At 39.1% G+C, this 24,559-nt stretch overlaps 1 protein-coding gene across 3 annotated transcripts in view; it reads left to right on the top strand.

Annotated features, from left to right (window-relative positions):
- Positions 1 to 24,559, top strand: part of WWC3 (WWC family member 3) — a 102,670-nt gene that overhangs the window by 23,998 nt on the left and 54,113 nt on the right. For all 3 annotated transcript variants that reach the window (XM_042037967.1, XM_042037958.1, XM_042037951.1), the window contains exons 2-4: positions 16,176 to 16,285; positions 20,991 to 21,194; positions 24,264 to 24,340. In XM_042037967.1, the coding sequence (XP_041893901.1) occupies positions 16,270 to 16,285; positions 20,991 to 21,194; positions 24,264 to 24,340 (297 nt within the window). In that variant the 5' untranslated portion in view covers positions 16,176 to 16,269. The remainder of the gene's footprint in view (positions 1 to 16,175; positions 16,286 to 20,990; positions 21,195 to 24,263; positions 24,341 to 24,559) is intronic.

Here is a 24,559-nt window from a genome sequence, read left to right as displayed (position 1 = left end):
GTGGAAGTTAGGGGCTGTCTGTGGCTGACTGCCTCGAAGGCTCAAGGCGGGGGGGCGGGATCTGAAGCTGTCTTTCTACAGCTCTTAAGATTTCTGTCCTAGTACTGGAGCTGCTTTTGGATATGGAGATTGAGCACTGTGCACTGAAAATATCTGCATTTACTAACTGAAAAGGAATGCATAAATATAGAAAAATATGCCAGTACAGCTTATTCCCAAAATATGTTCCTATTGTGGTGCAAGGGACCTTTGGGTGAGCAATATCCAAAAGGAAACTTTGGAAGAGATACCTACCACTTCTAGAGAGACTTGTCATTTACGAGTGATAATAATAATGCAAACCACAGAAGTCAGCTTCCTGAGTTGCTGTAAATGTGTGTTTTTAACACTCCTTTTCTAACACAAATGTAGGAAGCTGGCAAAGTAGCTATTTCAGTGCTCTAGAAAAGTTTAAAGCGAAATAATCTAAGGAAACGGAAGCCTCTATTTTTAACCTTCTCCGTCATGGGAGATGGGGAGGAAGAAGAGGAGGCCATCTACTGTTGAAGTCTCTTCAATATCTTAATATAAATTTAATCTGATTTCCACTGCTGTTTTAATGAAGAGGTATTTGTTGATGTTCAGTTATGTTCAAATTAGGATCACTTTAGGTTTGATGGCACAGTCAGTCTTCTAGAACTGAGCTTTATCTCCTGTTGACTGGTTTTTACTTTCTGATTTTCTGGTGTTTGTGAAATTTTCTACTGTAATATAACTCCCAACACTACTTGTGCTGTTTTATGGTTTGATTTATTTTCTTATGGCAAAAATTATTTTAGTGAGAGTTCGAAGTGTTTTTTATATTGAGTTTGAGCAGATTCTTCTAAGACTTTTTTTTCATACTGCATTCTTATAATTCATTAGAAGTATATTATTTATCTGGATTTCTCTAGAATTTTTTCCCAAAGTATTTTTTATTCTTGTATATATGTAAAAGCATGATGGTGAAGTTATGAGTAATTCCTCATATTACTTATTTGGAACTACTTTATTAGTCTAACTGGAAGCTTAAGTATAATACATTGTACAACTACTGGCAGCCAAAGAAGTAATAGCATCAAACTTCATAAGTTCAACCTCTTAAAAATTTCAGATGAACATAAATCTGTAAAACTGATTTTGGGTTATATTACTAAATTACTAATATTAATTGGGGAATATACTGTGTTAATTTGCAAGGTCAGCATCAAGGAAGACTGTAGGAAGCAAGTGTATTTGGGGAATGATAATAATAGTAGGATAATTGCATATTGGGAAAACAGGGGCTGGGCTAAGTTTTCCTAAAAGCTTGAAAATTGCTGTCTGACAAGGGTGTTAACCTGGAGTGTGGAAGAACTTCTAAGAGTTTAAGTGCACGTTTTAGAGAATCTTCTCCACAACACCTATATTAACATTATATGTATGTAGATAATATGAATTTCTGTTTGTGACTGGTAGATTGAGAATGTTGAGAATCAAAAGTTTAGAAATCATATAAACTAACATGTCATAAAATCTAAATAATTTGACAGCTATATCTGTAATTTTAAAGGCAGAGAGTGAGCTGTGGAGAAGGAAAAGTAGCAAGGCTGGAAATCATTGGAGAATCATTGCTTTTTACCTTAGGCAGGTATTTGGCTTAAAGAAATTATTTTACTTTGCAGGGAGGTTGGTCCTCCATTGGTATAAAAGCAGCAAAGATTTTAGGGAGATGAAATTTCTTCTGTTAGCTCTCCTGATAAGTTTGGAAAATAAGATGCATTTTAAGCACAGTTTTCTTTAATGGATTTATTTTTAGACCACTTTTAATACCTTATAGGTAGTCATTAACTGTTTTTGCAATACCACTTAAAATATGGAGCTTTGAAATAAATGGGTAGATTGAGGATGCTGATGTATACAATAGTCACTAATGCCTTGTCCATCACCACGTCTAGGCAGCTGAAACATGCATCCATTTATGCTTGACTAAGGATCTGTTACTCCTGGAAGAGAGGAAAAGCCTTAAATAATGAGGTGACTGCTGTAGATCAGTGCTTGCAAGAAATGGACTCTGAAACCAAAAGCATCAAAGATCCTGTCAGCATACTTCCATTTCAGTTGCTTAGTGCTAAGTCAAGCTTAGTAACTGTTCAGGCAAGTGATTGAAACGGTGCCTTTGGATGCAATGTGCGTGTCACATTAGTTGCACTCTTTCACCCTCACATAAAGTATTGCTTTATTAATGTAGTTCAGAAATTTAAGAAGAGGAGCAGTCTGGAAAGCCTTCCTTACAGATCTGCAGTGCAGTTTGGGCAGGGGGCTGCTGGAGTGCAGTGTAACGTCCTCTCTGGTTGCAGGTTTTCCTCCATGCCCATGGGCACCCACTCCACTGAGAGGGCTTTGGAGCCAGAGCTGTGGCCTTTTACAAGGCAAAATTTCTCTGTTTTACAGGCGAAGTCCGTGCGTGACAGCTTAGTAGCATGTTAGAAGACATTACATAGAAATGGTACAAGAGAGTCCATAAAATTTCCAGGAATGTGATAATTGAACATGTTTGAGAAATGCCATATGTGGTACTTTTAGGAAAAATGCAGGATGAGTATAAACACGTTTTCAAGTGTGTTGGAAGAAGAAGAGAAGAAAAGCTCTTTTGAAAGATTAAATGAGAAACCCTTGTCTTGAATTTCTAATATTAGCTGGCATTGTAGACTTTTCTGGGTGTGAGGCCTTTGTTTACTGTTTTACCTCACAATTTGTTTTGAATAGGATGTATGTGAAGTCATGGTATGCGTATTCTTTTGGCACTTATCTACACATCACTTTGTTCCAAGACTTGAAAAGAATGGTCTCTTGAATATGTATTTTTTCAACTCTTTTTTTTTATACTCAGTCCAGTTGCATTTACTTTTTCCTCCCATTGTTTGTCAGTTTCTGCTTAATTTCTCTAGAAATGGTTTCTGGTAACTTTTAACATGTGTTCTCTTTTTTATTAATATGATTGAATAATACTTACTGGTGAAAATAGTTTCATGAAAATAATTTCAGTAAAATTTAATTGAATGTACTCCAAATATAGTAAGTTTTTGGAGGATTGGGGCTTAAAATATTTTAAAACATCAGATGAGCTAAATTTTCACTGATGATAGTGCTAGGCTTGTTTGTGTATATAGGCATGACAGATGTCTGTCTCTAGTGTCATTAAACTTCAATTTATATGTAGGGGAACGTTAGCTATAGCCTTTTCTAAAACACTGTTTCTCTTAGAGTACAGAAACAAAAAATCCCTTTAGCTGTTGTTTGTTGGCATGTTTTCTAGAATGATGGACCTTCTTAGTGTATGAGAGGGATTTTCACAGAATCGTGGAATATGCTGAGTTGGAAGGGACCCACAAGGATCATAGAGTCCAGCTCTTGGCCTTGCACAGAACCATCCCTAAGAGTCACACCATGTGCCCAAGTGCATTGTCCAAATGCTTCTTGAACTCTGTCAGGCTTTGTGCTGTGACCACTTCCCTGAGGAGCCTGTTCCAGCGCCCAAACCCTCTAGGTGAAGAACCTTTTCCTAATATCCAACCTAAACCTCTCCTGATACAACTTCAGGCCATTCCCTTGGGCCCCGTCACTGATCATCACAAAGAAGAGATCAATGCCCGCCCCTCCTCTTCCCCTCATGATGAAGCTGTAGACTGCAATGAGGCCTCCCCTCTGTCTCCTCTGCTCCAGGCTGAACAGAACAAGTGCCCTCAGCTGCTTCTCATATGGCTTCCTCCAGGCCCTTCACCATCTATGTTGCCCTCCTTTAGATTCTTGCTAATGTCTTTCTTACATTGCAGTGTCCAAAAGTGCCCCCAGCACTCGAGGTGAGGCTGGCTCAGTGCAGAGCAGGACAATCCCCTCCCTTGCCCGGCTGGTGCTGCTGTGCCTGATGCCCCCCAGCGCACGCTTGGCCCTCCTGGCTGCCAGGGCACTGCTGACTCATGTTCAGCTTTCCATTGACCAGGACCCCCAGGTCCCTTTCCGGGCACTGCTTTCCAACCTCTCATTCCCCAGTCTGTACATCCAGGGTTGCCCCATCCTAGGTGCAGAATCTGGCACTTTCCCTTGTTGAACTTCATGCAGTTGGTGATTGCCCATCTCTCCTAATTTGTCGAGGTCTCTCTGCAGGGCCTCCCTGTCTTTGAGGGAGTCAGCAGCTCCTCCCAGTTTTGTATTGTCTGCGAACTTGCTTGTATCCCTTCCAGTCCTACATCCATTGGGATGTAGTTCCATATATATTTCAAGATGCTAATGTTAACCTTTATGCATCTTCAGCTACTTGCCTTCTAGTCAGCCCAAAGACTACCAGTTAATGTCAGATTCTCTGTTTTGCTGAGATCTGTCTAAAGTGGTTTAAAGTGTTTCACAGTGCTTTCTTTATTGAAGAATGTCTAAGTTAAGCTCCAGTCATTTGTCATTTGCATGGTATTTAGACTAATCAATAAATTGTGTAGACAAATCACTTGCGTGTGTGTATGTGTGTACATATATGTATATGCGCACACACACATATATATTTAGTTATTTCCAATCTGGATAATTGGTAAAGAAGAATGATAAATTTAAGGGAGGGGAATACCTTCAGTGGTGAAGAGATAACCAGTACAAACCTACAGAAACCTGAATTACCATTGTAATGTTACCATTTGGCTGTTAGAAAGTTGTAGAAAAATCTCTGCTATAATGTTTGGCATAGTCACATAGACTTTAAAATTTTGAAGAGAAGTTTAGTCTAGCAAGGTCAGGCTTAAAGGTAACAAGATAGTTAAGGCTGGCATAATCTTTCTGGGTGTAGGACATCTGAGGTTAGCAAGAGAATGTAGTAGATGGGCAGACACTTCCGAAGAACTTTACACTTCTGCATCTCTACTGCTCTAGTGAGCAGTGATAGCCAACACATTTTAATAAACTGGAAGTGAAAGAGGCAATGTAATAGTGAGGATGTTCTAATCTTTTTTGATATGAACTTCAAGTGATCATGCAAGAGTCCTCAGGAAGTATTCGACTGCGTCATAATGTCTTGCAGCTTTTAAGACCATTTTACTTTTTACTGAGATGTAAAGCTTCTTTTTGTGCCTCCTTTTTTAACACATGGAGCTTCACGGACTTGAATTTGGAGTTTTATGTCCCATTTTTGTTTCTCCTTGTCTGCTGGGGACTGTTTTCCTGTCTGCTGTGTTTTTTCCCTGCTCTGAATTCCTCCCATGATTCTCGTTCATGTGCAAAATGCTTATTACAAAGAACTTGCTGGTAAGATCTTGCCAGATGCACTTTTTCACCCTTGCTTGGGTGACTTCCATTAGGAAAGTGCAGGTGTTTCCTCCTCATCTGATAGTTGCGTACAGAAGTTGTGACCAGCAATCAGAGGTGAACAATTTTTTGTGTATAGGCATACACTTACACACAAGCACATATACACTCCTCTGTGTAAGGGTGAAGCACTTACCGCCTCTCCCACTGACTCTTCTACAGTGCTTTAGTTAACTGGTGGGCAGGATCGTGGTCAAATAAGCTAGCCGGAAATTTATATTCTTAAACCAGAGGAGTCTTTGCAAAACTGAGGTTACAACTTGTTGCTGCCTGCTCCGAGGTTGCCCTTCCCCCTCCCTGGTCAAACAAGCCAGGATTTGCCTCTGCCATGTGCTCTGAACTCCTTTGTTCCAAGCGCGGGCAAAACCAAATGTAACTCAGACTCTTCAGCAGTGTCTGATTGGCCAGTCACCCCGGGTCCGCCCCAGTCCTCCCCTTTCCCCTTCTCCGAAAAACAGAAGGGCCCGAGAGGGGGCCTGTCCTTTTTGGCTTGCATCCCTTCTGTGAACATCTGCCTCTGTCTCTGAAAGCTTCTAATTGCAGGAATTGGCAACCAAAGGCTATGTTTCTCCCTCTTTGCTTCTACTGGTGGTATCAGCTTTGCAGCTACCATTTGCCGCTTTCAGAGCTGCTGAAATGGTGGTTTGCCCGTGCTACCTCTCTAGGCTTCCTGTGGCTTTCTAAAGCATTGAACTACGAGCTAGCCGGTAAAAAGCTGTGAGTATTTTCCACAACTGTCAAGCACAGTTCTGTTGTTAGACAGAACTGAACACAGAAATGGGTTTTAGTATATTCTGAGGATGTAGAAATCTGGCAGCTGGATGACTTGCTTGCATCCAGTAGAAGGTTGCAGAGTTGTAGTTCGCAGGATGGAAGAAATAAATGGATAACTACATGCATGGCCTCTACTAACTAGGACCTTGATTATCAATCGTATGTAGTTGGAAAATGCTTCTATGAATGGATGTTGGTTAAAAGTTATAAATGTTGATTCAGAATCAGTGAAACTAGAGCACTGCATACTTGCTCACTCTAAAGCTGTCCTGTGTCTGGACACGTATAGTGTCATGTTAGGCTTCTTACACAAGTGGAAGAATTCAGCTTGCTTCTCAAATTTTGAAATTCTCTGTTAAATTTTCTTTATTGTTTAGTTTAGGCTTTTGATTCTTATTCATTTGGTTTTAGGTGTTCTTTTTTGGAGTCTCACACATTACGGAAGTCCTTGAGAAGATCTTGTAAATATTTAGAGACTTTTGAGTCGCATTGGCAATAGAAAAGTTGTAAATATTTTGCATGTTACTCTTTCTAGCAAAGAGCATATTCAATACGAAGGTGCAATTTGAAATCAGTTTTGGAATCAGTTTGAAGGTGCAATTTGAAATGAGAAACTGTAGTTTCCAAATTCCTTCTCCTTAACTGTCTTACCTGCCACATATCCCTGCTGTTTTCCGCTTACAGTTTATTCCCAGCTGCCGTATATAATTTTGTCTATTTTCTGCTCTAGATATCGAGTCATCCGCCATCCAGTCTTCTTTTCTTCAGCCAGTCCCTCCAGCAATTGTCTTTGCCCCACTGCTTGTCTTAGGTTTTAGCTGGTGGCTTTGTACAGTTGCTCGTCACTTTGGGCTATCTATGCATACACAAACTAAATAAATTTTAAAGCATTCATGGACAGTCCCACTTAACCCCTCTGCCCATTTTTTTACTGTTTATCCTCTGTAAAAAAACACAGTAAGTTGCAGAAACAAAGATAGTTCTCTTAAAAGCACTGATTTTTAACTTGGCTGTGATTTTTGAGGCAGGCATTTTCATGAAATTTCATGTGTACATGAAATGTGGGTATATTTTCAGCAAGAATTTCCCATAATATTTGTGTTCTGAATTTGGATACGGATCATAGCTGCTGGTAAGAAATGGGTAGCTGCTGGAAGACTTGGCTGCTTGTGTGGAACTGTTTCAACAGTTCTTGAGCAGCCAGACAAGTTATGCGAGAGCTACAATTGGACATAGGATTTTATGTTTCAACATACTAAGCCAGTATTTTTCAGCTGTTTTGGTTTTGGGGATTATGATAAACGGTAAAAACAAAAGTATGTTATTTGTCTATTGTTGCTTGTTAGTAAATGTTTATTGTTTCTAGAACAGTGAAAGGTAAGAGGGTGTCCTTGGGTACATTTCTTAGAGATGTTTATAGACCATGTAGACTGCTATTACTTCTTGTAAGTCAACAAATAGGTTTTTTCTTAGCTGTGTAGCTTTACATATATTTTGCATCACAAAATCTAACTGTTCAGTGTTTAAATTAAAAATATGGTCTGATAGTGATCACACATTTTCCTCACACTTCAAGATGTTGATTTATTACTGTACAAATGGCTGGCTAATGCCATCCTGTGCCTTCTGTTCTGCTCATTGATGTATGCTGTGTTGGCTTGTGTTACTGTAAATTGAAGCAAACACACCGATCGGAGAGTATTAGCACTGTCTTCAGTTTATTTGCTGTTGAGAAAAAAAGAGAAAATAACGAAATATAATAATAATAACAACATAAAAGATGCAAATACAGTGTGATCTTAAAAAGACTGAATTTCAAGTGACCTTTAGAAGAGTTGGTGCTGTTATTTCCTTGCTGTAGGGTGCAATTTTTTTTTCCAAGGGAAATGTGTCCCAGCAGTGACTCTGAACACTTTTTAAGATCTTTGTCCTGAGCACAGAATTTCATTTGTGTAAGTTTCAGTCTGGCCATCTGTATTGTGGATTTACTTTAATGAAGAATCGAGTAGATGTTCAGTAAGTCATTCAGAGTCTGAGGTTAAATTACGTAGTAAAATGAAGATATATAATTTGGATTAAGAAAAAGGTTAAAAAAACCTTGTATCTTGAAAAGATACGTATAGTTTGGTGAACTTTGTTGTACTTTTGACTAAGCGGTTGGTATGTTGTTGCAGTGGGGATACTGCAACACGCATATATCAAACCAGGAGTCCCGTGGAAAGGAAATATATATGGACAGACAGATTCTTGCTAGATGTTAGAGAGATGTTTATTTCTCCAGCCGCATGGCCGGAGCTCTGCCGAGGAACTGTTCCAGTCACGGGACCAAGGGTCCTTCTGCCCGCGCAGGGAACACAAACCAACCCATGGGAACGAGGCTGAGCAGGGACAGGGAAGCCCCATGTCTGTGCCCTCAGGGCCCCTCTGCCAGGGCTACATGGCAGGGGAGGGACCCCAACACCTCACCCGTTTTATTTTAATAAAAGGAGAATGAAAACAACTGGATAAACATTACAAGAACAGTTTCAAGACAAAACGAGCCACCCTCCTGAGTCTTTAAATGTCCAAACAGATTCTGTGGAACATCTTAGGGCTGACAGAAGGGAGACAGAATTCTCTGAGCATGCTTTGTGGGGAAACTGAGGCAGGAGAGGGTTTAACTTCTTCCCTCCCCCTTTTCATCCCCCACTCGGCATTGGAAAGGGATTTTTGGGGAAACAATTGGCAAAAGCATGGTTTTGTGAGGGAAACCATGGATGAAAAAACGGATTGGGAATACACTGGGGGTAATAGGACATAGGGTAAAAGGGAAAGGTGGGATTAGGAAAGGGAAACTGTAGGGGGGGCTTACAATGGAGATATTGTCTAACATGACTACGATTTTTTGCATATATACTGCCTTTTACAGAAACACCATCAGGCCCAGTGACCTGCGATGCTTGTAACCCTTTTCTCCCTAGTACAATATTAAATTCCACCACCTCTCCATCTCCCAAGCTTGGGATGCATTTTTCAGGGTTATTCTTTTTAATAGCAGTTCTATGCACGAATATGTCTTGCTGGTTGTCACACCTTGTTATAAAACCATAATTTTGCTTAACATTATACCATTTTACTATCCCTAAGGTCTTAGTTACTATGATCTTTTTCCGAGTGGCTGCTGTTTTTTGTCTCGCTGCGTCTTTGCTCTCTCCTTCGGTCGCTCCCGTGTTGGAATTGTCGGGGCTGCTGGTGCCTGCGCGCTCTTCCCGGGGTCGCGTTCGGGGCTGCGTGGGCCGGGCCGGGCCACGCCGCTCAGTTCTCCGTGCGTCGCCTCCTCTGGTCGCAGCTTCGCTGCCACTGCCGGGCGCTGCACCCACGTCTCGGCCGGGCCCCCGGGCGACGACTCCCCCGCGCCCTGCTCCAGCGCGTGTTTCGGTTCGGCGCGGCTCCGTCTGGGTCGGGCATTCCCGGGGCTCGCTCCACTGCACGCGGCCGGGCAGGCACCGCTGGGTCCCGCCGCTCCTCGCTCCGCCACCGACACTGCGGCTCGCGTGGCTCCGCCCGCGCGCGGGAACTGCCTCGCTGCTGCTCGGAGAGCGCTCGGTGCACGTGGCCTGGGCCGCACGGTCCCTGCGCCAGGCTTCCCTTCGCCAAGACACAGCTGACATTGCTCAACAGTCTCGGTAACTAAATAATATTCACGAAAATATTCTTCCATCGGCATATATTTTGACTCCAGTATTAACTGTGTCCAAACGGTTTTCCAAAAGCCCTTGGTAAGAATTAAATCCCAAGAAACATAGAAAAAGTTCTTAAACAACCATGCCAGGAAGTGTTTCAGTTCTTTTTGAGCTTGAATCAAGCTAAAATTTACAAATCGTTGTTCAAGAATCATTTTAAGTTTAAGATAAATGTCCATATGCGGCTCGGAGAGCCAAGAGTCTTCCCACTGTTCCTCCATAGTTTAGATACGGAATAGCAAAGCAAAACCAAGAAGAGGAATCCAAAGTTTCCGGGGTTTACTCACACAAATCAGTCGCTTAGGGATCGGGGATCGTTCTGCCCGCATTCTCCACCATTTGTTGCAGTGGGGATACTGCAACACGCATATATCAAACCAGGAGTCCCGTGGAAAGGAAATATATATGGACAGACAGATTCTTGATAGCTGTTTCAGAGATGTTTATTTCTCCAGCCGCATGGCCGGAGCTCTGCCGAGGAACTGTTCAATCACGGGACCAAGGGTCCTTCTGCCCGCGCAGGGAACACAAACCAACCCATGGGAACGAGGCTGAGCAGGGACAGGGAAGCCCCATGTCTGTGCCCTCAGGGCCCCTCTGCCAGGGCTACGTGGCAGGGGAGGGACCCCAACAGTATGTAATTTGCCAAACTTTATTTCAAAATCCAGTTCATTTTTATGACTTGGCTGCTTGCAGAGAGCTGAGTGGATGGAGGACAGATGAGGAGGAAAACCATGGTGTACTCCAGAGTGCTGTAACTGGGGATCTGGAGTACATGGTGGCATTTACTGTGAACAGAACGGCCGGTGACTGACTGGCATGTGCTGCCCTGGAGTGAGGCTGCATGGGTCTGCCTGTTTCTGCGCTGTGGAGGAAGCTCTTTCCTTCAGCAGCTGGGCAGAGTGTGCCTGCCGTGTCCCTGCCGTGTCCCTGCCCTGCTCCGGCATAGTGGCTGTTGGGGAGGGCAGCCTGCTCAGAGTCATGGCACAGCTGGGTGGCTACACACCCCTCTATGTCTCACAGAGACAGTCTTGCTGCCCAGGCCAGAGCTGTGTGGCGAAAGATGTCAAAGAAATGCCTCCTGGACTGCAGTGTGACTTTTAAAAACAATATAATAACAATCCTCTCATTCTCCCCCTGGTGTAAGCAGCTCTTCTTACCAGTGTTGTGAAACAACAAAAAAATGATCTTCCCTTCCTTCTCAATTTCTTGGTTTGGTTTGTTTGGGTGTGTTTTGTTGGGGCTTTTTTTTTGGTTTTTTTTTTTTCCTCTACTCTGTGCAGTTGGAAGGAATAAGAGCCATGGTACAAGAAAAGAGGGTTAATTGAGCTTTATAACAATGTCTGTAACTTAAATTCATGTTTTAAAGGAGCTGAGAAAAAACACTGAAAGCTTTAAAGTGTGTGTCTGATTTCTCATTTTGCCTTTTCTCTTTATTTCCTTGTGACACTTCAGTAATATACTTGGCATAATACTTTCCTTGGATAAACTATTGTAGATTTACCAGATTGCTAAGTCTTTTCTAGTTATTCTATTACTAATTTTTAAATTGCATGATGTTCTTTAGATCTCTAATGTGAATTTTTGCAGTTTCCTAATAAATTAGTAACACAGTTTCTGTATCCACATTTGTCAGGCAGAACTATCTATCCCCTTAGATGACAATTCAGACTGAGATCATGTTTGAGGAAATTTTTCTCCTAGTTGTCTGTGGAGGTGTATCAAATTTTATTAGATATTTTTTGCTGCCATTGGACCTGACCAAAATCAGGAACAAAATTAAAAGCACTGTTGATAGCTTCTATTCTTGCATCCTTCTCTCTGTCTCCTACAGACAGTGACTTTTGTTCAGAACTTGGTGGTTCTTTTTTATAATTAGCCCTCATGGTTAGTGCTTTCCTCTTAATCCAGGCCCACTTTGAAAGGTGGGGTGCCCTGTGTGTAATTTAGGTGTCTAGGCATTGTTTAAAGGAGGGCACCTAGTTTACAACAGTGTTTCTACTTTGGAACACCTTTTCGATTTCCTGTTCAAGATCTTGGAAAAACAGGCTCTGTTTGTCTTTATTTAGTTCCTCCCAGGGGAAGTTTTACTCAATTAGACCTAGGGATTTCAAGCAGCCAGGGCCCTCTAATGTGGCATCAGGGCCGGGAAGACTGAGGATCTTATCCAATATTTTCCAAAGCCTTGTGTTTTTAGTGATCTGCTTTTGGTTTTGAAGGTGTATGACAATGAAGCTGCCCTACTCTATCCGTCAGACTGTGCTTTGGAGATGTGAAGTACAACTCTTTTTTTGGACCCAGAAGCATTTCTTCTATTGTTTAAAGGTTGAGGGTTTCTGTGGGTTTTTTTTTTTTGGGGGGGGGGGGGGGGTGGAAGGGGAGGGTTTAAATTAGATGCTGTTAACAATGTTTCTAAAGCTGAAAGCCCTTTTGAAATAATTTATCTAAAATGGAATGTATTGTCTTTTAATGGTTTGTCTTCTTCCCATCCAGTCCCTGCCATGAACTAATGCATTCAAGAAATACTTGTTTTGCTGCTGCATATTCAGAAGGCTGTACTAATGTGTTCTGGAATCCTTCTTTGTATCATAGTGGTTAAAGATATGAAATAAGTATGCAAGGAGGAGAAAAAACTTAATCACTTGTTTGGTTTTATTTTACAGTTTAATTTCCGTATTCTAACTGCTTAGCTTGGTAATTAATGCAGAGAAAATGTGAATAAAACTTGGGTTTTCAGATGTGGTGTTCGATTGTGTGCAGTTACCAGACTTCTGTTTCTTCTTAATGAAAACATAAAATTTGGGCAGAGTTAGAAGTTACAGATCTGAGGTGCATGACATTGCTCAAAGATTTTTCTCTTGGCTTGATAAGACTGGATTTGGATTATGGAAGCTTTCTTATGTGATTCTGTATTTGCTTCTGGAGGGTTTCAGAGTCACAAAAGATTGGGTGCCTAAGGACTGAAGAGCATCATTACTTTTGGAAAGTATGAAGTCAGTTAATCTGAAGTTAAGGTTGGTTTTTCGATCTGTGCAGAATTCGCCCCCATGGAGAATTGTTACTTGTACCTGGCCTGTAGGTCCAATGGCCGCAAAGAATTAATGCTGTAAACTGGTCCCAGAGGATTTTCATCTTCAGCTGAAAGTTCAGAACCTTCTTGTTAGAGTCTGCCAGTTGTGTTGGGGGAAACAGAAGGTGATCTTGGGTGAATTTATTATTGTTTACTACTGCGATCACAGATAAATGCCCTAGTTTGTCTTTACTGTGAATAGCACAGTTTGGGACAGCCCTGGTTTTTGTTTAATTAAAGATGGCCGCATTTTTGTTGTGTCTTTGTCTTGATAATGCTTTGAAAAGTTTTTTTGTCTTTATTTCAATACTTTGAAATGTTCTAACAGATGTACCTTGTACAATTCTTTGTAAACAAGTAGAAAAGGTCTGTTCTATTTTATAGAACTTAAGCTAATTAGAAACAAACCCAGAAGGTAAGCAGTGTTTCCAGAAGATACTTAATTTCAGCAGTTAACTGCTGTAATTTGTGCCTGACCTCCAGTGTAGGTATCTGCATATGTTCCATTTTGTCTTTGTTACTGTGAAAAACCCTAACAGTTTCCTTAACTGCCAAGAAAGTAATCTTGTCCTCAGAGTTGTGCTGGTTAAACCAGAAGGGTATTTTTTCAGTTCACTTAGTCAAAGCAGTGCAAAACACAGGCAGAAACTTCCAATTCTTAGTTTTGTGTCTTTGGCTGAAGGTCCAACTACATAGGTATAATAAATGTGACTGAATTGAGAGTCAATGTGACATTATGCTTTGAAGGGAATCCAATTTGGAGCAACTTTGATTGTAGTTTAAAATGAGCAACATCAACTTAATAATGGTCTAAATATCTGGTAGACAGCTTTTTATGTGTTGGGATTTTTTTGCTACAAGTTTTCCTTCAAAACCATTAATTAAACTGTTCACACATGCTTTTACAACACTGTAATGAAAACTGGTTAGACCAGATGCGTTGGTTTTCTTGTCTCCCTTTTCCAAAAACTGAACATCCTGCAGGTCTGAGTCCTGGCGGGATCACAGAGAGCATTGAATTAAAGTTTTTGTAGTGTGAAAGGTTAGAGTATCATGTGCAGGTTTTATTTATGAATAAAGGGTGAGGGTATGTTTGTGTAACAGGCAAGCAAGTCTCATAACTCATTCCAAAGAAAATCTTGTCTATAGTGTGGTAATTTAGGAACTGATGTCTAGACTACTTTGAGAAATTGTAAACATGATGTCTTCAGAACAAGACCATGGGAGTTTAAGAAAAAACACCACACGTTGTATGTTTAATATTTGACTGAATTCCAGGGAGATCAGGAGTAGTTTGGCAATATCTGGTCTGCCTGACTGCTAGATGAATTAGTGAGAGTGCATATGTCAGTTACTAGTAACATCTTTCTTGAATACAGCATCTTTAGATTTGCACGATTACATGATGTAAACTACATTATTTGTCAGTAATGGAAAATCTTTAAATAGTGGTGCACAAGTTTACATACATCTTCATCTTATTAAATTGTTTGTAAGTGTTGGAGAATCCACCAAATAGGATCAAGCTATTATTTGACCTGAATAGCTTGATCTTTCTACTGTTGTGCAGAGCTGTTGAAACATTACATTGAAACTAGTAAGGATATTTTTTTTTTTATTCTACTACAGTTCATTTTGAACACTAATCTCAAGAATACTAAAATAGTTTCAGGAGGAAGGTAAATGCGGGTTTTCTGTTGGCTGTGTGCAAAGTTTTTTGCTGTTTGTTGGGGGTTGAATGGTGCAAGGATTTTTTTTTTTTATTCTACTACAGTTCATTTTGAACACTAATCTCAAGAATACTAAAATAGTTTCAGGAGGCAGGTAAATGTGGTTTTTCTGTTTGCCGTGTGCAAAGTTTTTTGCTGTTTGTTGGGGGTTGAATGGTGTGCTTACTGCACCATTGGACTAGCTAGAATGTAGCTGTAGTAGTATTTCCATGATTTGAAGTCTTTACCATTGGATTGTCTGCTTGGTTTTATTTTGGGGTGGGAAAGGACTTCCAAGTTCAAAGACAGACATACTTTAATTCGGACAAAGTTACTGTTTTATACAGGTGTTATCAGATGAAGTGAATTATGAATCCTAATGATCTCTCCATTCCTTAGTGTATTTGTAAGCATAGTCCAAATCTGGTGTCAGAAAACCTTAATTGGGTATTATAACATACAAACGGAATTTAAACAAACAGTATTATGCTATAGATTATGCTCAATTTAAGTCAGTCCCTAAATTACAGTATGTATTTTATGTTTGCAAAGTTGTCATTGTTCTAGGTATTATAAATGCTGCAACAAATATGTGAGGAAGGTATTGTGTCTATATCCCATGTATAATTGAAATTACTTTATTAGTAGCTTTTCAGTAATTTAATTTTGTGACAGCTTTTAGAGGAAAATGTTATCCTAGGGATTAAGTAAAGATTAAAATGAATATTCGGGTAATAGACATGATTAGACTGAGCGTAAGGGCTTTTATATTTATATAATTTATTCTTTCTAGTTTTTTATATACCTTGCTGTTCTAGAGCAGTGTTGGTTTAGAGTCTTTCTGTATAATATGGAACCCAGTCCTTTCAATGTTCCTGTCAACACTGACATGGCTGTTTCAGTTTTCTATTACCCACTGATCTATCTTTGCATAGCAAGGGTTGTGATATGTTAAGCTGCTAGATAGTAATGCTGGTACTTATTAATTACTATTTCTGCTCTAATTGCTTCAGAATTTTTCAGAGACATTTGTTTGTCTCTCTTCTTTTTGAGGGAGAGGAAGTAATTTGGATATGTCTGGACCAAGAGAGTATCATTAATATTTGGAAATGTATAATTGAAAAGGGGAAGTCTGTTATATAGTGCTGTCTTGAATTCTAAGTTATTTTTTTAAAGACAAGCAATTTGTCACTCAAAATAAGTTAAAACCTATGAAGCTTCTAGTAGTTTCAGCAGTGGTGTACACCAGCTTCACATTTGTGTTCTTTGCAGTATGGGAGAAGAACTGGCAGGACTGCATGCCATTATAATTAAATTGTTATACATAGAAACTAGAGGGGAGAAGCTTGTCTTACCTGCTTGGGGAGTATCTGTCAGCATATTTAAATGAAAATTTATTTTGAAACTGTATGTTTGTAATTATCAGCACATTCCTAAGTAGTGTAACTAGTTTTTGATCACCTGGCAAAGGTATCTTCAAAATATGTAATAACATTCATTGCATTGTAAACTCTGCACCTTTTGTATTTATTTGTGTTGTTTTTATTTTTACAGGATTACAAAGCCATTGACGTTTGCTGACTGTGTTGGTGATGAGCTTCCTTTAGGATGGGAAACTGTTTACGATCAACAGATTGGAGTTTATTATATGGACCACATAAATCGTGAGTAGATGTATGCTTGTTTTGAGGAAGCTGGGGTTAACTCTAGGCATTAGCTTTGCTTCCAATACCATTGATAACACCTCATGCTACAGTGAGAAAATGTATGCAAGTAATTTCTCGCAGAATATGCTTCCTTATCTTTCATATGGGGGCATAATTGTAAAACATTCAATTTGTAAAGAATTTTACAACCTATGATTGAGTTATAGTGTATACAAATATTTTGGTTTGCTTGGTCATACTGTGAAGTATTAGTAATTTTGTTTCTGCTTTTTGTCATATGTCAGGAATATTTTTGTTTTACACTCTTATATTTCCTATTTTTCCAGTCATGTATAGTTCACTCTTCTTTATTGAAAACCATAGTGCATTCTGAGAGAAATGTGCTGATTTTTAATCAGAAGCATTATGAAATACAGTACTTTCATTCTTGCTTAAGCAGTGCGTGTTTTATGCTTTAATACAGTACAAAATGCTGTCAAAAAGACAACAGATATCCCTTTTGGAAACTAATTTTGAATGCTTTCTCTTTTGGACTATTGCTGAGCTTTGTATCATCACTGTGGCACATTTGCCAGTTCTACTTTTAAAAAAATGTCTTATCTTTATAGCTTTGTTCTGCTGCTGCTATTACTGTTGTGCTATCATTAAGCCTCTTATCGCCATTGAGTGAATGCTTTCAGTATTGTGGGAATTGGCAGTTGGTGGGGGCTAAGAAAAGAAGAAAGTAGTTATATGGGCTATCACAGCAATGGTAAATAGTATAATCTGAAAAACCAACCTCAATACTATCTACTTGAAATCTAGTCAATTAAAAAATGAAAGTGTAGAAATAATTTTGGGCTTCCAGCTGTCACTGGAATTACTTGTGTGTTGTGGTTTCACAATTACTTGCTTTAAAAAACCCAAACAACAGAATAATAAATGTTCCCATGGTATTGTTTGACCTACACAGGTACTTATTTGTTGTGAAATGTAACAAAGATCATTAACTAAATGATAAACTTTAAACAGCTTTTAATACATTAATCACAATGATAGACAAAATATTCAAAGGCAGTAAGTACAGACCGTTAGGTAATTCTTACAATAACTCTGTTTAAAAAAAGTATTAGTTTAAGGATTGCTGTCATGGTACCTTCAGTAATGTTGAAATTTAATAAAAAGTGAGGATTACATTGGAGTACAGTAATGGAGTGCACTTGCACCAAAGTATGTGTGTGAATGCATATATTTAAAAAAAAAAAAAAAAAAGAAGATATTGCCAACTCTTTTAAAATTTTTTTTTAAAATTTGCAGGTGGTTTTAAGAGTCCCTACAGAAAAGGAGTAGAACATGAGCTCCTACTGCAGTGCTGTGACTTAAAAAAGCTACTGATAGGCCTCTGTGATAGGAATAGCAACCACCATCACACGCAAAAAAAAAAAGGCTCCCTTTGCTTTTTGAATTGTGTTATTAGCAGCTTTACCACAGACTTCAAGTTTGAACTTACAGAAGGGATATTAATCATTGTAGGCATGTCAGATCTGGCTTGCGTTTTTTTCTGTGCAATTGAGAGCAAAAATTATACAAGAGGGTTTTTGCAAAGAGCAGTTGAGTTCCCAAATGATCAGTGGGTAGACAGAAAGAAAAGATGAATATTAATAGGTCTGGAAAAGTAAAGCTAATCATATTAGATATGAAATAAAGTTAATGTATGAACAGAGGGATAGAAGCTTCATGGGGACAGTGCTGAACTGAATAAAAGGAATCATTCAGCAATTAACAAGGTTGCAAAATTAGTCTCTTTCATGATAACTAATTACTTGCAGCCCACAGATATTATCCTAAATGGTAATTCAACCATCACAGTAAAATGGGTTTGTCACCCTTAGGCTAATACAGTGCTTTCAAATACCAGCAAGATTTATAGTAAGAGGGAAGACAGAGTTGATGATATAGCTGGATAATTATTATTCAAAAATTAGTAGGATACTTGATCCAGTTTTTAAACTGTGGACAACAAAGGTACCAATCAAGACTGCATTAACTTCCTTTGTAGAAGTGAGAACTAATGAGTAGACAATCATGTGCATTGTGAAATGGTGTCAGGCAAGTGGCAGAGATGGTGTAGGAGCTGAAGAAATGTTTTTCTGAAATGAGTATGTCTAAACCACTTGGAATGGCAGCTTCAGGAGAAAACATTTGGACTGCCTTTTGTGGCTGACTGGGTTAAATCCTTTATGCAACAGAGAAGTTCTGTGTTAATTGACAAAACAGTTAGAAGTGCTTCGGTGTCAAGAAATACTGCGAGAAAATGCAAGGGATAATTCAAAGAGAGTATTTCTACGCTTACGCTTACCAGGGACCTCTCATGCTTTGTGCACTCTCTCAAGCTTTTTGCCCTTGCACCTTCTAAAAGAAAACAGCAATACATCTGATTTTTTTTCTAAGTCTTTTGCTATGTTTGTTTACCCAGGAAGCAAGAAAAAGATTTCTAGGCAATAGCTTTCCATTTATATAAAAAAAAAAAAAACAAACCAGGAACAGAAGAATCTTCTGTAAATCTCAATGGTGCTTCCAACCCTGATCTCCATCTTGTTCTGTAAATTCAGTACTTTGTTGACACCCTTACTAAGCTGCTCTTGGCTGTTGTCCAACCATTGCTTAAAAACCTTGGCGGTTGCCAGCCACAGAATTCCTTTCCCTCCTCCTCAGAGTCTTGGGAGCCTTTGAAGTCTCCTCTAGGCAGTTGGGCATTCCCCAGTGAGGGAATAATATATTCTCTGCATTTGTCTGGGACTGTTCTTGAGTTACTATAGTGTTTTTTTAATTGGTTGTACAGAAATGAAGGAAGTTAATTTTATCATACAATGTAGCTTTAGTCTTGTTATGTGGCAAACTTGTTTAGGAATCCAGGGGAAAGATCCATAAACCTGAAAAAATGTAACTACTGCACGAAAGAAATTTTCTACCTCAGACGAGTGCTGCTGGCATTTCAGGAGGCTTGTGAAATTCTAATTCTGTCACAGATGCAGACCCTGAAGTATAGGACTTCAGAAGCTTAATGTGTAATAGAACGTAACATCTTAGCCTGGGCTGTTTATTGAGATTAGGACTGATAATTTCCCATTCAAAGAGAAAAACTGGATCCTAGTAAGCCTATCTGTTTTATAAATATTTACTTCATAGTATTTATTATTTATATTTATTTCATAGTTTCTTTTGAGGATTTGCAGCTTTAGGAATATTAAAATTTGCACAGATTTTAGGGGTACTTATGGACAGATGAGGTAGCAGTGGAAATTGAAATGCCCTCAGTGAAGGATGGTCAGTAGTCAGAACTCTGTTTCCTTCTGCTTGCCCTCCATGTAGAGGAGGATTTATGGCAACTCAGCAAGCCAAAGCACATCCTGTCCTTGGCTGAGGAGATAGTTTGGGGTCATGGGAGCCAGAAGGGAATCAAAGGGGTCTCTGGGAAGCGGGGAGAAATTGCAGAACTGTTGGCACTATCTTTATGCTGTTTCAATGTTAGGAGTTGCAGAGAGAGAAAAGGTACAGCTGTTAAGAGAAAAAGTTATTTAGGAACCTAATCTGCAAATCTGTTGGAAGCACTGCTCTTTGATGAGCTTTCTGTTTTTTGTTTATATACTTTTCAGATGGCTCTCAAATGGTAGAGCTGCTAGCATGACCTTGACACCATTAGAGTTCTTACTCTGTTGGGTTCAATCTTCTACAGTTTTGTATTTCATCACTGGCACCAATATACTGAATTACGTACTCAGGATTAATGCAAAACATAACTGTCTTTCATCTCTTGTGAGAATCCAAGTTTGGAAAAATTGCTAGGTGCTTGCCTCCTGACTGTGCTGCAGGTTTTGCCACTCCTTTGAACACTGACCTTGTGTCTGTAGCAGCTTCTTACTGGTAGTGCTTTGATCATCAGAAATTAACACTACACTTAAACACAAGGCTTTACATGGACATCCTCAAATAAAACATACTTGTTGACTCACAAAACCCCCCCAAATGAACCAATAATATTTGAGGATTTTAAGGTGTGTCATCCTTAAATGCCTTTGCAACTGCAAAGAGATTGTTTTGCAGTAATAACTCTAAAAATCAATAGATATGGGAAACTTGGTTTTGGTTTGTGTTTAAATAAAAACTGTTCTGAACCCTGGCAAGGAAAAACATCAGACCACTGTTTCTTAAGACAAAAAAAAGAGAAGTGATTTAAATGCTTTATGGATTTGAGACAAAGATGCTGACTGCTCTGTTGAATTGCCTTATTCTTCTTAACTATGCAGCGGTAGCCTCATACAACTTGCCATACAACTTGTGAAGTTGTATGTAGTATCTTAAGGTAGTTCCAGCTATCTATGGACTCATGGGTTAAGCATTGAGATATCTTTCACATTTCCTTGTGGTTCTGGGTTTTTAGGTAGTTCTTGGAATTTTCATGTTGGCTGCGAGGGAAGGTTAGAGCCAAAATACTGTTTTCTTTGGGTTTGCACTTCTTTGTAAAGAAAAGAATAACATTTAAATGCCTTTTGTATTTGAAAAGGCTTTTCCTGTTCTTTCACTCTGCATCCTTCCTTCTTCTCATCCTAGCTGTAGTGTCAGGTGTGCTGGTTGAGAATGAATATTAACAAAAATAATTTGGACTCAGTAGCACAAAATGTCATATAATTTTATCTTAATGGTTTTACTTTTTTCTCCTTAGAGCTCACACAAATTGAGGACCCAAGGGAACAATGGAGAAGGGAGCAAGAACGCATGCTAAAGGAATATTTAATAGTTGCCCAGGAGGCACTCAATGCCAAGAAGGAGATTTACCAAATAAAGCAGCAGCGTTTTGAACTAGCCCAAGAAGAATATCAACAATTGCACAAAATGTGTGAGGATGACAGCCGTTCCTATGCCAGCTGTGAGTTTACTATCTTTTCTTGATTTTACCCACCTGCCCTCACAAGATGTGGTGTAAGAAATAGTGTGAAGTATTTCCATCACCTGATGAGTGAAGGTCCTGACTACAGCAGTGAGGTGCTATCTGTTGACTTTGCAGTTCAATATCTTCCATTTCCTGTTAGGTTTATTACAACTGAGATTTAACATTTAATAGGGATAAATGTTAACATTAAAAAGGGATGTAACATTAAGCAGGCATATATCCCAGCTAGCATTTCTACCCATCTTGGAGCCAGCTGTAGTGATGCTTCTTCCAAGGCAACAAAGACAGGGCTGAATGTTGCTGGATCAGCCACCTACCTACTCTCCTAAACTAAGAGATTATTTTCCACTTAACATGGTAGGGAGCTATCACCTTCGGGGAAACCTTCTGTGGATCCATAGTCTGTTTAGTTAATTCATAATGAGTTAAGGACAAGCTGTTGTGTTCAAGAGTACCTCTGACCATGAGCTAGGAAACTGTATTTCATTAGTTCATCTCCTCCTTGAGTGCCAGCCAGTGATCCTGATGTTGGTGATACAGAGCTTTGATTTCCTGCTCTTCTCATTCTTCAGATGTCTCTGGTAGCTTGGAGTAGATAATACACTTTTCCTGAATTCTGAAGATGTTGCTCCACTGTCATGGCTGTTGGTTGGTGCAGTAAGAAAAGGTGTCTTTGTCAAAGAATCATCCAGTCTAGTTAGAGAAGTGTATCAAATGGATATACTCAACAGCCATGTGGAAATGTAGTGGAGTTTTACTGTGCTGGTGGCTTTTCAATGGCTGTAGAGTCATTGTTTTAACTGCAGGTTTGCTGTTAAATGCCAAGGTTTTAATAAGAATGAGAAGCTCTGCTTTAGCCTTTTCTGCAAATGTTTGAGAAACCTGACTGTGGAAGGGGGCTTAGAGCAGGTGTCTGGATAGAAGTGTTTAGCTACTGATTCAGTGGTATTTATTAATCCAGGGTAATTCATACATATCCCAAAATCCTGAATAAAAGTTGTTTTCTAGAGCTGAGGTGTCCCAGATGGTTTGGACCAAGTATTCTGTAACTGTTGAACTGGGATTCTCATGTTTTTGTTTAGTGTATATATATGTATTCTGTGATTCAGTTTGTGACATAACCAAACAGTTGTGACTAGTCTTATTTCCCCCTCTTACATTCAAGTTTCTGAAGAAGTAGCAAGATACTTTCCTATTAGGAAAGCATTTTTTTAAAAGAAACTGTTGTTTAAAGTGTGTTTAACTTCTAATAAAGACTTGGAATAGAGTAAAAGATAGTGTCATCAGTATTTTTTGAGATTGTAAAATCTAAATAGACATTTATTACAATACTGTTCCAGGAGCTTGGGCTTTTTGTTCTTTTAAAATTTGTAATAGTTCTGTGGGATATTTTGTTGAATTATTTCATGTGATACAGAAAGAAAGTTTCTTGAAGATGAAAATATACTAGAAAAATATAATCTTTTACATATTTTTGAAGCTCTTAGAAAAACATGTTGTTTGAAACAGCAACAAAATATGACTGAAAATGACAAAATTGTAGGTTATCTGTAATGAAAGCAAATGCTAAGTCAATTTACTTATGTTTCTCAATCTTCTGACGGTTTGGGGTCTTGTAGGTATATCTGGAGTTAATAATGACAATCTGTAAGAGCAATTAAATAAAACCATTTACTTATTTTGAGGTGGAAAATATTTTCATTTTCTACAGATGTGTTAATATATTTTATATTGTTTTAAAGTCATATGCATCTGTTTTGAGAAAATGGGATGGGCTGATCAGTCAGTTTTTTTTTTTAAACATACCTTTGGGAATTAATCATGTTGTCAACTCAAGATTACCCAAAGCTTCTTCTCCACTTGTTTTTCTTAATTTGACACCTCCACTCCACTGTGGGATGCTTGCTTCTTCTTTTATTGTACAGAAATATTAGACTTCTAATTCAAGTGCAATTACATGACCAAAGTTGGATGCTTTTATTGCGAATATCTTTGCCTCCACCACCACTTGTTTGAAGTTGTTGCATTAAAAGAAGTAAAACTTCACTGAGTGTTTTCCTCCACTTTGCTTGTGGGTGCTGCCATTGACTCAGTGTCGTGTGCTTACGAGTGGGAGGTGGTGTGAGCTCAGTGGTTGTGGGTTGGCAGGGAGGTGCCCGTGCAGCAGTTTTGTGACTCAGTTGTGGTCAGCACTGTTTTTACAAAAAAAAAAAATCCATAGAAAATCCTGGATTTAGAGAATTAGTCTAGGCATGACTACTCATTTTGGCAAGTTTCTGCACGCTTGATATCACCTTGGCATTGCAGTATTCTTTCAAGAGTTGAAAGACTCAGTGCAGCCCCAGACACGGATATGGGTTTCAGTGCAGCAGCCTTCAGCTTTGCAAAAGGATGGAAGGTCTGACAGCACAACCCCATCCATTCACATACCAGGCATTTTTCAGAGTGGCTCACTCTGTAAATCATGGTTGCTCTTGCCCAGTCTATCCTCTAGGACCTTTACTTCATCTGTGTAGGCTTTAGCTTGTAATGGCACAGCTTGAAATCATTGCCTGCCTGTAGATATCCTGTGTTAAGAGCTCACTTGCCAGGGCTGATTTGTAAGTCAGTTCCCTACACTGTTGCTTTAAGAGGCAACTTCTCTCCCTAGCTGATATAGTTTTGTTCTGACAATAATTTTTTTTTACCTTTAGTTTCTATCATACTGTTAATTCAGCGTACCTAGGAAACAACTAGCAACTAGTTAATATTACATTAATTGCTTGCATCAGTAGATGCTGCCATCCTATCATAGAAGCTAGTTGCTTTTAGGAAATATGTGGTGCTGCTAATATGCAATTTTTGGTGGTGTTCAGGACACAAAAAAAAAGTTTCAGGTGGGCCGAATGGAAATCTTCAGTTGTACTTCAGCACAGAGGATTGTTTTAGACTCTGGTGACTTGTAGGAAAGAACTAATACAGCGGTTTATTAAATAGTGCCACGTCTTAACAATTGTGTTAAAGAAGGGGGGGAAAAAAGTAAAATACTGTTTTCCATTTGTTTAGCATTCTCTGGATTTTCAGCTAATACCAAGTATGACCCATATCAGATTAAAGCAGAAATAGCCAGCCGTCGTGACAGAGTGAGTAATCTTTTTTCATTTTGTAAAAATATGAATTAGCATGGGGAAGGGAGGGAGGGTCTGTTTTACTTTAGCATTTACACTGAATGTTGCATTCGTTTATAGAAATACAGTATTAAAAAGTGGTTTTTTATTCTAACCTGTTGCCGTATTAGAACGGCTCTATATTAACTGCATTTCGGTGACTTGTGAAGTGATGCTTTTTCCATGTTACGAGTG

The sequence above is a fragment of the Corvus kubaryi genome, unplaced genomic scaffold, assembly GCF_017639235.1.
Source record: "Corvus kubaryi isolate FWS band 111438036 unplaced genomic scaffold, C.kubaryi_AGA036_p1.0 133, whole genome shotgun sequence".
NCBI classification, from domain to species: Eukaryota; Metazoa; Chordata; class Aves; order Passeriformes; family Corvidae; genus Corvus; species Corvus kubaryi.
The sequence above is the reverse complement of the archived record's forward strand: the minus strand, read 5'-3'. Positions and strand labels throughout refer to the sequence as shown.